Source organism: Hyalella azteca, unplaced genomic scaffold (genome assembly GCF_000764305.2).
Source record: "Hyalella azteca isolate HAZT.00-mixed unplaced genomic scaffold, Hazt_2.0.2 contig14191, whole genome shotgun sequence".
NCBI lineage: Eukaryota > Metazoa > Arthropoda > Malacostraca > Amphipoda > Hyalellidae > Hyalella > Hyalella azteca.
This window is the reverse complement of record NW_025944083.1, coordinates 1-12,124: the sequence shown is the minus strand read 5'-3', so window position 1 is coordinate 12,124 and position 12,124 is coordinate 1. Positions and strand designations below refer to the sequence as shown.

General features: G+C 38.4%; 1 protein-coding gene and 1 long non-coding RNA gene across 2 annotated transcripts; both read right to left on the bottom strand.

The window, feature by feature from the left end:
- Positions 1–1,121: 1,121 nt before the first annotated feature.
- On the bottom strand, positions 1,122–2,731 carry LOC108670706. Its single transcript, XR_001930749.2, has 3 exons — positions 2,651–2,731; positions 2,073–2,180; positions 1,122–1,229 (listed from the first exon to the last, which is right to left on the bottom strand). It is a non-coding gene; the product is annotated as an uncharacterized LOC108670706 (long non-coding RNA).
- Positions 2,732–5,284: 2,553 nt separating this feature from the next.
- On the bottom strand, positions 5,285–9,833 carry LOC108670703 (cytochrome c oxidase assembly protein COX18, mitochondrial). The gene is made up of 7 exons (XM_018158193.2): positions 8,999–9,833; positions 8,542–8,658; positions 8,088–8,225; positions 7,471–7,618; positions 6,739–6,863; positions 5,849–5,962; positions 5,285–5,673 (listed from the first exon to the last, which is right to left on the bottom strand). Exons 1-7 carry the CDS (start codon positions 9,581–9,583, stop codon positions 5,362–5,364), a joined length of 1,539 nt encoding a protein of 512 aa, XP_018013682.1. The 5' UTR covers positions 9,584–9,833; the 3' UTR covers positions 5,285–5,361.
- Between the last annotated feature and the right edge of the window lie 2,291 nt (positions 9,834–12,124).

Here is a 12,124-nt window from a genome sequence, read left to right as displayed (position 1 = left end):
TCAATTAAAGTATGTGAATTAATGCATATAATGCTTTGATCGCTTAGGCCAAGACGTAGCCTCTAACCACCAATCCGAAAATTTAGGCACACCAGAAAGGTAATAGAGTAGATTTTTCATCTTCGGTTCACCATATCTTGTTGTCAATACGCCTTGCGGAACGATACAGAGATGAAGGATTTACACATTCAAACTTTAACAAATGGTAATTCACTATTTACCAGAAGACGAATGCTAATACTATATGCACTTCCGAAATATTTATGTGTGATCCAATAACAACGTTGTCAAAGATGCATCAACCTTGAACAAACTGTCAAACGTCGTATGAATTCAAGATCACGTAATATTTACAATAATTTCTACAAATGTTCAGCTTGTGCTTCCAAGATGACACTCACCCCAGTAGGATGTTCAGAGCCTCGCCCAGCAGGCCGTTGTGTTTGAGAGGTGAATAAGCGACCTCACACATCGCGCGCAGCAAGCAGGCCCGACCGTCCAACCCAAACCTGCTCGCGCGCGACGCACCGGTTAAGATTTCCATGGGTGACTCAAACATACTTTCGTGGTGGACAGGTTATGCGATTCCTTTAGAGGCGTATGATTACTTTGAATTGTGTTTGAATAGAACATGAGGCGACGGCAGTATTGGCCTATCATGTAAATTAAACGTTGCGTTTGGTAATTATATTTTAATAGATATTAGACAAATAGTTCGTGAGTTACATTGCGGAATGAAGAAGTGAAGTGAAACAATATGTAATATATCAAGCTACAATGTAGCGCTGTGATGAAATTAAGAGCTTATCACTCGATGAGCATATTACGAGAAAAAAATTAGCAATGATGAATAAGATTGATTATGATTTGATATTCGGTGATGATCAGATTAGTATGCCATGATTGTGAAAAAGCACGGGGTGGCCAAGCAGGTTAACCAGTGTATAAACTTATGAAGTAAACACAATTATTATTGAGGAATTTAATATTATTAGCTAAGTAGCGAAGTTTTTCCACGCATGCATCTGGAATAAAAACGTTTTAACCCGTCAATAGACGACACAGTAATTATAATATGATTTAAGGTCCTAAGGCAGTTATTTACGTGGCCAAGGCTCGCTGCACGGCGCTGTAGACGCCGTATCGGTCGCTGTCCCTGCCGATGGCTGCGATCTGCGTGCTGTTGGGCAGCGTGAAGCGCAGCGGCAGTTCGATGTACAGCTTACCACCTACGGAGCACAGGCACGATGACCTCATTGAGGATAACTATGAGTTTTTTATATGATTTTTCCTCATTAATTACTATTATTAATTTTTGATTAGATGATTCCTCATAATTAATTAATATGAAGGTCAAAACATATTGAAATAAGGCTGAAAAACTTTGTACTGGAGAACCAGTGGAAATATAAAGAACCTGTTGTACTTCATAAATTGGAACATTGTTAGAAGATTAATAGGTAAAATCTGACCGTTTTTTGGGGGTCATCAATTGATTATTATAGAAGAGGAGCATTTTCACAGAACATGCGTTAATGATAATATAATAAAAAATATTCTTAGTTCTTGAGCATTTGTGGGCCATTAGCGCTTTTTTTATTTAATTTCTTTGAAATCTAATGATAATAATGTTTGAAGGTAATTGAATATACTTTTCAAAGCATATAAAAAATTACGCAACCGAACGATTGTTAACCGAGTTAAATTTGACTTTAGGGAGAAGAAAAGTACTCTGCACAATAGCCGAAGGCCGTGGGAAGTTCTCACACCTCTGTGGCACTTATTATTCTGTGGGAATTCTTCCGCCCATGGGAGCGTTTTCTCTCCCGCGGAAAGCTCTGCTAAGGCAGCGAGAGCTAATGAGCTCCAAGAATCCAGTGACATCGATTCTCAGGACAGAAACGTTGAAACCAACTTTACTCATCTGATGCATGAAATTTAGAATTTTTCTTTCAATGATGAAATTGATGGAGAGATGCATGGTGAAACTGATTGGGATATTGATTGAGGCTGTAGGAATTCTCCCGAAATTGTTATAAAAATGTTTTGTAATAAAATACAACCACACTCACTGATATCTCCCTGAGTCTCGACGGGAATGCAGAAAATAGGAGACAGGGTGAGGACTGAGCCGGTGGGGAAGGCGATAGTGCGCTTCTGCCGACTGTGGATTTCCATTCCTTTGGAGCACAATATTGTAGATACAAATTACAGATGTTTTAGGGTAACTTCATTTAATTCAGCGAGAGCATAATATTAACCATACCTAATAAGTAATCATCATATAAATACAAAACAACGAAAAAAAGCAAGCAGTGAATGCGAATTTCATCAGATTAGGTTCCACAATCGCTATAGGCTGGTACCATCTGAATAGGGAAAACTCATTTGAATTGCAATCGCACAGCTATTTTCTAGAACATCTAACCGGTACTGCGAAAGTGTGATGATCATCAAACAAACTGGTTTAGAGGCTACTAATCCATCGACTCGTAGTCGACTGACTACGAGCCGATGGAAAAAATTTTCGGCTCGTAAAAAAAATTAAAAAATTCCTAAAAAATAAATAAAAAAAATGAAATAAAATTTTCGTCGTTAAATTGCTAAATTATATCGACTTTATTACGTAGAATTTGTCTGCTGCACCAACCAGAGCCGTCATAGAGCGCCCGCTTTGCCCTCCTGCGCGCAGCACCAGCAGCTTGTGTGCGGGCGTGGTAGTCCTGCCAGCTCTCCGCCATGACGGCAGCTACAGTCACCAGCACTACCACCACCGCCGGGCTTAGGTAGCGAGGTCTCATTGCGGCCAGTCAATCTTGGACCTCGTGGAAATAATATAAATAATTAAAATGGAACATTTGGGACCGCAGGTATTTATTATGACCTCGGGGTTATATGTGAAAATCAATTTTAATAATCAAAATAACGCTGGTGACTGATTTAATTTTTTTGTATTCACAGAAACGATAACAGCATTATTCCTCACTGTTGATTATTTCTTATTTAAAAGTCGAACGTTAGCGATTGTCGAAACTTGTAGATTGCAGAAATCACGCACAATCCCGAATAGCGCTGTTTTGGATGTGCAGCGCATTTATTATGCGCTCTGACTGAACACCTAGAATTATTCAGTCTTTATAATACCGAGTCTCCATAATAGTATAAACTACTATTTTTGTTATAATGCAACTATATCGAATTGAAGCCAATTCACATAATACAAATTCGACATTAGCAACTCAACACCATTAGTAACGACCGCGTAAAAAATTAGTTGAAAGTCTTTTATCAGAAGTCACTAAATGTTTTCACGTATAAACACCAAATGCTTTTGCTCACTTCGGCAGGATTTGTCGTTGATCGCTTGATGAATGCAGTGGGCGCTTTCCTCTCTCTCCGTCAAACCGCTACAGGCAGCTCGGTGCTCGGAACTCGACTGCAGAGGCAGCCTTGCTAGAGTCAACGCGCGGCCGAGTGGCAGAACTACGGAGTGACATCGATGCCGCACTCACGAGGAGAAGCACTTGATGATCACGAGAGATAGAGGTTAACATGAATTAAGACACAATTCTGTATACTTTTCACTAATAGACAAATTATAGCCGAATCACATAAAGATCACGAAGGATAGAGGTAAACATGAATTAAGACTTAATTCTGTATACTTTTCACTAATGGACAAATTATAGCCGAATCGCATGAAATTTTACTCACTACTCAGAACGTTCACCAAATTTCTTGAAAATTTTTACTGAAAGTTCATATATTCCATACTGGCATTCAATAAATTTGTGCTATCTGAATAATGTTCCTTGCCTACTGAAATAAAGATGAACATATCATTGACTGCCGTACACGTATCAATAACTTGATCTTTCAGAACGTCAGGGGTGACTGCAATTTATATGAAATTTCACCCATTTCTTTCTAATGCCCGTTTATAACCGTTAGCTTAGACAATAATACACTTATGTATGGAAATGAATAAAAATTGAACAGTTCATGAATGTACTTTATAATAAACATTGAACAGTAATTCGTACGTAAATATACAGTAAACAGTAAATATTTAAAGTGGACCGATGTAAGTACTTGAAAATATCTGACAAGACATGAATAAATTCCACAGCCTATGAGAAGATATTACTTTCTAATTTTGATTAATGAGAGTATCAGATAGGAGAAGTAGCTTCCGAGAAAGCGTTAATTCGATTAGCTCAGAAATAGTTGCTAATGATGGCATTTAGATATGACCGATTCTCTAGCATGGGGCTTGCGCACCGAGTTGCGAGAGAGACTGGACACATGCTGTGAGCGACAGTAGCCGCTCATGCGCACTTCCGCTACGCTAGCTTTCGTTGTGACAGGCGTTACTTATTGCTGGGATATTATCCCCCGTCATTAAATTAAAATTACTATGATTTTCACTTTGCGGTCAAGATCCCGATGTCTCAACCATGTTCCTGACGGCTATGAGGGCGGGAATCTGTGAATGTCAATTAACTGTATTGCTTAGATCGTTGCATCTCGCTCAGCAACATTACGCGTCGACTTTATTAAAAAGTATCTATTTGTATCCACGCGCATCGAACCATTCCTTTCTATGAATCTAATTCATTTTTCTATTACAGGTCTCGAGTTTCACAGCGTTTCTAACATCTGCCTCGTGTGGCGCACAAGTATGAATTGGCTTAGCATAAAACTTGTATTATTCATTTGCATACGAGTCCCGAACGTCATTATTTTAACATAACGATAAACGTTTCATACTCGTAATTTGAACTTTTCGCAAACACGTGTGCGTCGCACATCGTCATCCCTAACGTGACTCCACACCTAACAGTTCAAAACCTCAACCAATAAAAGGAGGAAAAAAATACAAGAAGCCCAGGTTCGATCATTTATTTTCAAACATTTTAAATAAGGTCACAGTATAATAATAATATCTACAACATGAAAAACAACGTAAGTGGAAAACAATTCCATCTGACATGTTCAGGACTAAAATGACCGGCTACTTTCCCGGTCGCGAGAGAAAGAGCCGCCATTCAAGAGCAAAAACGCCTTTGACATTCACATTTCTGCGAGGGTCAGTGAGAGGGTGAGGAGTCTTGGTAGAAATGTTATACCTAGCGAATCTTCCAAAAACTTATTTTATTATTCCTTACTAGTCAGAGGTAACAGATTTTTTTTTTGGTTAAAAAGAAACCAATTTGCACAATAACAAATAACTTGAGTTTTCTTTAGGATTCCGAAATAGCAGTATTTTTCGTCAATAAGGTTGATCCAAACATCAAACCTTCACAAACCTCACAGACTGAGTGGAAAACGTTGCACAGCACAAAACGTCCGGGCAATTCTTCAACTTTTTTTCTTCATCTTTTTATCTTTGAGTGCAAAAGTTACTGGCTTTTCATTTACCTCGGGTTTCCCTTTTATTTTGAAAGCGAGGCGTTGCTCTGGTATCCGTGTGTCCAAAATTACTGGCTTGTCATTTGCCTTGGGTTCTCCTTTTATTTTGAGGGCGAGGCGCTGCGCGATCTCACTATAAGGGCGCTGCATCTCGGAGGGCGTCTGTGGGATGCCGCACGCACGACGCAGGCGAGGGTGCATCAGGACGAAGGCTTGCGCCAGCGCACAGCTACTCGACGTCACCCAGTACAGCACCACGGCCTGTCAGGGTAATCATAGTCATGAACATGCATTTACATTATTGTTGTTATGCTGGCCTGTTGATGTCATAACATGGATGTAGACTACTCACGGCTGGCATGACCAAGGCACAAGCGACTACTGCAAGCATGAACATACGATGACTCACTTAATGCAGATACATGCCATGACTCACTGAAGGCATAAACATGGCGATGGGGACGGTGATGACGGCCACGCCACGGAAGACCCACGTCATCACCCGCACGCCGGTCGAGACGGCAACCGCCGGCCGCTGCAGGACATGAACCTGAACACAAAAATACAATATGAACTTTGTAGGGAAAATTTATACTTTTACAGACATGTAATTTCGAATACAGTGAGACAGACTTGAGTTCTGCATCGTTATAATGAATGAAATTCAGTCGAAAGTCCTGAAGAGACCGCCGAGCAGTCTCTTTTTAACGCATTTTCTTATTTATGGAAAAAAATGCCCTATTGTGCTCGTCATGTCCGTCTGTCTGTCTATCCATCCGTGACTTTATGTTTTCGTCGACGAGAAAATGCGCGCTCTGTCACTCACTGCAGTGAGTACCGAGTTATATTTTTTATTAAATTAGTTAGCCGGCATTATTGTGTGTACCGTGGAATTTTCAGACTCAATGAAGAATCAGAACTATCTATGTAATCTGATATGAAGACGCGATCCACTAGCACAGGTCTTCTATAATTACTAATCAGTGAGTCACAAGCGACTCACAACTGAACTGATCTCGACAAGTCAGCCCACACATTTTCATCTTTATGACACATCTACACACACAGAATACTGATACAGAAACGGCCAAGACACTTTTCGCTAATGGGTTAAAAAAGATAGACACTATAGATTATTGATTATTGCTAGGCCCAAAGTGTTGCACATGAGCAATGGCTCGATTACAGCGCGGTATGTAGTGATGCACGTAAGAACGGCTCGACTACAGCGCGGTATGAAATGTTGCTCTTTAGCACGATTTTAATCTAGCAGGTAAATAGGCGAGAAAGTGTAGCAATTGTGATGCATATAAAAGTAGTAAAGACCTCAGTAATAATCAGGTTGATGATGGCCATTGAGAACGGAAGTATCATCAGTGAGTCCGATACGGTGAGATCGGTGCACCAAGGAAGTCCTTCTAAGCTCAGCTCCTGCTGCGCCGCCATCGCCGCTGCATGAACAACAGGACAGAGTTAAGCATCCACAAAACGCAGGCCAATGGCGAGCGTCACAGTACACAAAAAACGAATGTTTGTTTTTTATGCTTACTGTTCATACTTATTTCTCAACAAAATGCCCGCATGTTCGTGTTCCATAAACAACATTACATAGGTAATAATTCGCAACCTGCAACTGTGATCAAGACCACATGAGGAAAGTGGTCTTGAATCGTGGCTTGCCTGCTGCTGATGACTACAAAAACAGAACGACACACACGCTAGATCAAGCTCTTAAAACAAATATGAGAATTTTGGTTGCACAGAAAGCACAAGCAATTGCATGTGAAATACAATATGCGAGAGATATACCAAGAAGTTCAGATAAGTTACCCAAAAACAGAAAAATCAGTTTGCAAGTAAGACTGCAGCCATATGATATTTTTTATATGATTTTATATGATATGCTATCTATTATAAGAAATGTGACAAATAATAACTAGCTTTGAGAAAGTATAACTTATTTGACATAGTCCTCTAAATTTAATTAAATAAATGCCTGTGGATGATTTAGAACGGTACGGTATATAGAATAAGTACCAGATTCAAGGTTGAGCTTACCATAGTCAGACTGGGGTGGGCACAGGGCCAGGTTGCGGAAAGCCACGGAGATCATGATCCACAACGGCAGCTGCCCCAGTAGCAACACGACTCCCTTGCCGGGATGGCAGTTGTCACGCACTATCAGCTCATTCCATGATTCTTTACACTGAAACCATTCTGTCATTAAACATTGAACATCTTACAAGTGTCACAAGTAAAATATTCCATCAATCATTGTAAATTTGAGGCAAAGCAAAAAAAAAAAAACAGAACTAGCAACCAACTTCTTCATGATTGCTGCATAATTCTGAACAAGCACATTGCCTGTGAAGCTGACAGACCCAGGTCTGTTGACGTTAGTAGATAAAAACTGCTTGCCTAAGCCTCACCTTTTCTTAAAAATCACTGAAGGGCGTCCAGGTTGTATATACGTATTCTTCAAGATATTTAACATGTACCAAGTAATAATTGCTCAAGTATTGAAAATATCCGAATTTCCTTCGGCACCTTAGCTGAATTTGCACGAGCATGTCAAACGGCTGACAAGTCAAGTACGGTAGGTATTACTAACCAAATTCAAAAATCATTCAGCAAAGTTTGCACTCGGATGTCAAAATAAAAAACTTTGCCCTCACCCTCCTTCTGAAGTGAAGACGAGTCTTTGCCTCATCCCAAGCAAACTTTCGCTTGGCAGCTCGAGTCTCATCAGCAAGTCTTTGCATCACAGTCACCATTTCACCCTTCAGCAGTTCAACTTTTGCAAAGACATATTGCTGTGAAAAATAAGGCATTAGGATATGTAAGAATCATGAACAGTTTGGAACCCTTCCAACAAAATACAGCATGTACTACCAAAAAGTACTCTGACTAAATTTTTTTTGAAAATTGACAATTCAAGCTAAAAATTACCAATGAAGAAATTTAAATTTTTAGTGCCAAGACAATCTGGTGACATTTTGGTTGGCCAGCAGTAACAATCACTTTTTGAATATATCAGAAAATTTAACAATATATGACATTAAAATAAAAAAAAAATCAGAAACAGCATTCAGAAGCCATGCATAAATGAAGTACAATGCAGCCAAATACCTGATACAGAGCAAGAGGTAGTGTGATAGACGTCCTGAGCACAACTGTGGTGAGGATGATAGACATCCACCATGGTACACCTAATGCACTGTGTATATCTTGCAGCCACACCATCAACTGGAAATATACAAGCATAGTATTTAATGAACCAGAATATTTCATGATTTTCAGCTGTTAATTACACCAGTTAGTTTTATAGGGACAATAGAAACATAAGTGTAACTAAACAGTACCTAATAATGTACCCATCATGATAATTCTGTACGGTATCATTTATGGTTCATTAAAAAAGCTGGCTCCATGTATTATATAAATACAACATTTTCATAATGCAAATGGAGAACAAAATAGCATACCTACCATGTATACAATAAAACAGCATTGTTAAATTAAATTATACTAATTAAGGTAATGGTTAAAGTGTCAGTTGTGTGTCACATATCATCAGTTATCTCACCTTCATAACAGGAGCACTTGATGCCAGGCTTTCAAACCACTTGACGTAAGTAGCCAGCCAGCCAGTGAGTTCAGAACTTGAATTAGAGGCAGCTTCTGTAGCTGCACTAACAGTTGGTATAATGGTATCAAGAAATGAAGTTTGATTTTCGTGGTTAAGCACTCCATTGTAGTCCCCGGTTGCTGTAAGATTTTGAGGAGTCTTAATTGAGCTGGGTATCTGCGTGCTAGCATTTGAAATTTCCACACTATTCAAAGTACATTTTAATGTAGATAAACTTTCAGAATTGATATTGGATTCTAAGGGATCAATATAGGTGGGTATTGAAGAATAGAACACTTCCTGTTTTTGGATTGGGAGTGCTGAAACATTCAATAAATGATAACCTTGCATCAGGGTGGTTTTAGATGATACAACAGATTGGCTAGAATAGCTGACTCGTGTTTTTGTGCTATACAGGGAAATTTCAACAGATGAAGTGCATAAAGAACTGAAGGATGCATGCAGTCTTGATAAGGCCAAGTGTCCACATGGCCTAAATTGCAGTAGGTTGTTTCTACACGAGCCTATATATAATGAAGCCATCACAAATCTAAACAGAAATCTAAGCTCAAGACAGAGAGCACAAAAATTGGAGTAAATATAATAGTTTTATAATTATACTTCTTTAATATGATATTAACTTTTGCCTAACACAAATCTGAAAAGAGAAAATGAAAAATCAATTTTCAAAATTATTCTGTGTCAACGTTCCTCTTATTATCTACACTGAATGTTTCTTATTTAGGTAACCTATTTTCTGAGCTTTTTATTCAAGGTTAAAGTAAGAATATTAAAAGTCAGAAAGTTCATATGTGAATCTAAAATGAAGTTCATTTAAAAATAAACAATTCATATTACCTACATGTAGGTATATAGTACTACTACTTGAAATAACATTTTTCTAATCATACTTTTTCCGGATGTTCAACAATAATTGCAAAAAGAATACCTATCAGGAATTAAAACAAAACAATCTCTGGTGGAAGAGAGAAGAGACTGTGAAGAATAATAGGGATACACTTGTCAGCCGCAGTTACTGGCAACATGGCATTAGCCAGTTTTTAAAAATGCGCAAAGTGCTCCTTTTCTTCATGGCAAGGAGTATTCAGTTGAGTGCAAGGGTGGGGGTATTCTTTATTCAAGTGGTTGCTCAGGTAACAAAATTTATAATGTAGTATATATGCCTTTAAATTAATGCACAATTTATATTGAGGGGCAATTAGGGCCCATGGCCATGTGCCTACTTTTTCTTTGAAAGATAGTACAATGAAGAGGTCCTTATTTAAACTTCCATTATTAAACAGCTTGTAGTTGTAGCACTTGTAGGTATATACAATTTTACATACTTCTCAGACTTTACACTGGATATACTTTTTACACTTAAAAACATACAACACATAGAACATAGAAGCACTGAAGCAGAATAGCTAAAATGCTTCTTCCGCTCTGGAAGATGCTGACTTGTTCTTGTTTGGTCTTTGATGAAGCTTCCACCAACAGCATGGAATCTGAAATTAAACTCATATTAGGATATGAAAGCAGTTCTTATGTGTTCAAAACATCAAAGTTATCATTAATTCATGCTTCACAAGTTCACAGTCATTGAACCAGATAAATGACCTGTTAATCTGGCTGACCCAGTGTCTGTCTGCTCTAAAAAATTTCTACTCTAAAAACCTCAACTGTATTTTTGAAGCCATGAACTTCTCCATCTTGAAGACATGTAATTTCTAATTTTGAAATTACATGGCAGAAGTTTTGTTAGTTTCCTAAAATTGTAGATAAAACAATCATTATCCAGGTGATTTTTAAAAACAAGTCATTTTCAGTATTTTTTACTGGAAAAATTCCATTATCATCAGGCAATATGATTAGAATGGATCAAATTGGACTGGCCAATTTGGCCAGATTTATGAGCATTTTTGTTTAATTCACAGTTGGCATCTGCCTTCTGCTCAATTTTTCAGTTAGGTAGGCCTAAGATTTCATAAATACATACCTAGAACTAGAAGGCTAGCAATTAGTGCACTAATTACCTACCATTCTACCAAAGTAATCAAAGTGATATTATTACTGATATACATATTAGAAGTTGAACTGTAGAAGATTTAGAGCCAGAAACAAAATTACTTAATACATTTAAATAGGTAATTTAATATTTAATACATTTAGATATTTAATCTTATTGCTGACCCTACATTGCCTACAATCAGTAGTCAGTAGTAGTCAGTACAAAGTCTGTACAATCACTACAACAATGAACAATGGAATGACAAAATTTGTTCTTGATGACAGCCAAAATCATTAAAATTAAAATGACTCAACATTCATGATGAATGAAATGAATTAATTGACAATAGCTTAAGTCTAAGAACATGTAAGTGATGTAGGTACTGCTTGTGCTGGAGACTAGATAATAAAACTTAGGTAAGTCAGAAATCACTGAGAATCTGAGCAAAGAGGCTGAAAGAGCTTAAGAGCAAATGAATGCAACGCATCATTGCATGCAAGTAAAATTCAGTAAGCCTGAAGTTTGTAGAGGCAGACTGCAATTGAACTCTTTATATGCATCATTTACTGGCAATGGTCGTCAACTCGTCAATCGTCATGGAATGGTGGATACATCAAATAACATCATCATACATGTAAGTGCGAAACGATGGAATTGGAAGCTGCCGCCACGGTGCCACCCTGCCCGGCTGCCCCTTTAAGTTTAACCACCCAATTAGATGGCAGAGCAGCTTACACACGCCCAAGAATCAAAGAATAGTCATATCCAGTCACATATCGGCATTGATCTATTGCCGTCCGTGTGCGGTGGGCAGGTGACAGCGGTGTGCCTACCGTACAAAGTACTAGTAGTAGTAGCCGGCTTGAAGGTGAAGAAGTAGCCGGAAGATGACCACTCGTTACACCTGGACTCAGCAGAAAGTTTCAGCATTAAATGTCAATGGGTCTTGAAGGTTCTATTAGCTGGGCTTCCAGTTTTGCTCACAGGTAGATCCAGGATGGTGCTCATGCACTACAGGGAGATCAGACAATTTGTTTGCATTAAATAGGTGATTGTTGCTCTTATTATTGCAT

Excerpts from the sequence above, each read along its gene's own strand:
- LOC108670703 (XM_018158193.2), bottom strand. The coding sequence starts at position 9,583 with ATGGCTTCATTATATATAGGCTCGTGTAGAAACAACCTACTGCAATTT. Across the intron at positions 8,659-8,998 it reads CAAGTGCTCCTGTTATGAAG|TTGATGGTGTGGCTGCAAGA; the intron begins GTGAGATAACTG and ends GTATATTTCCAG. Across the intron at positions 7,619-8,087 it reads GTCTTCACTTCAGAAGGAGG|TGTAAAGAATCATGGAATGA; the intron begins GTGAGGGCAAAG and ends GAATGGTTTCAG.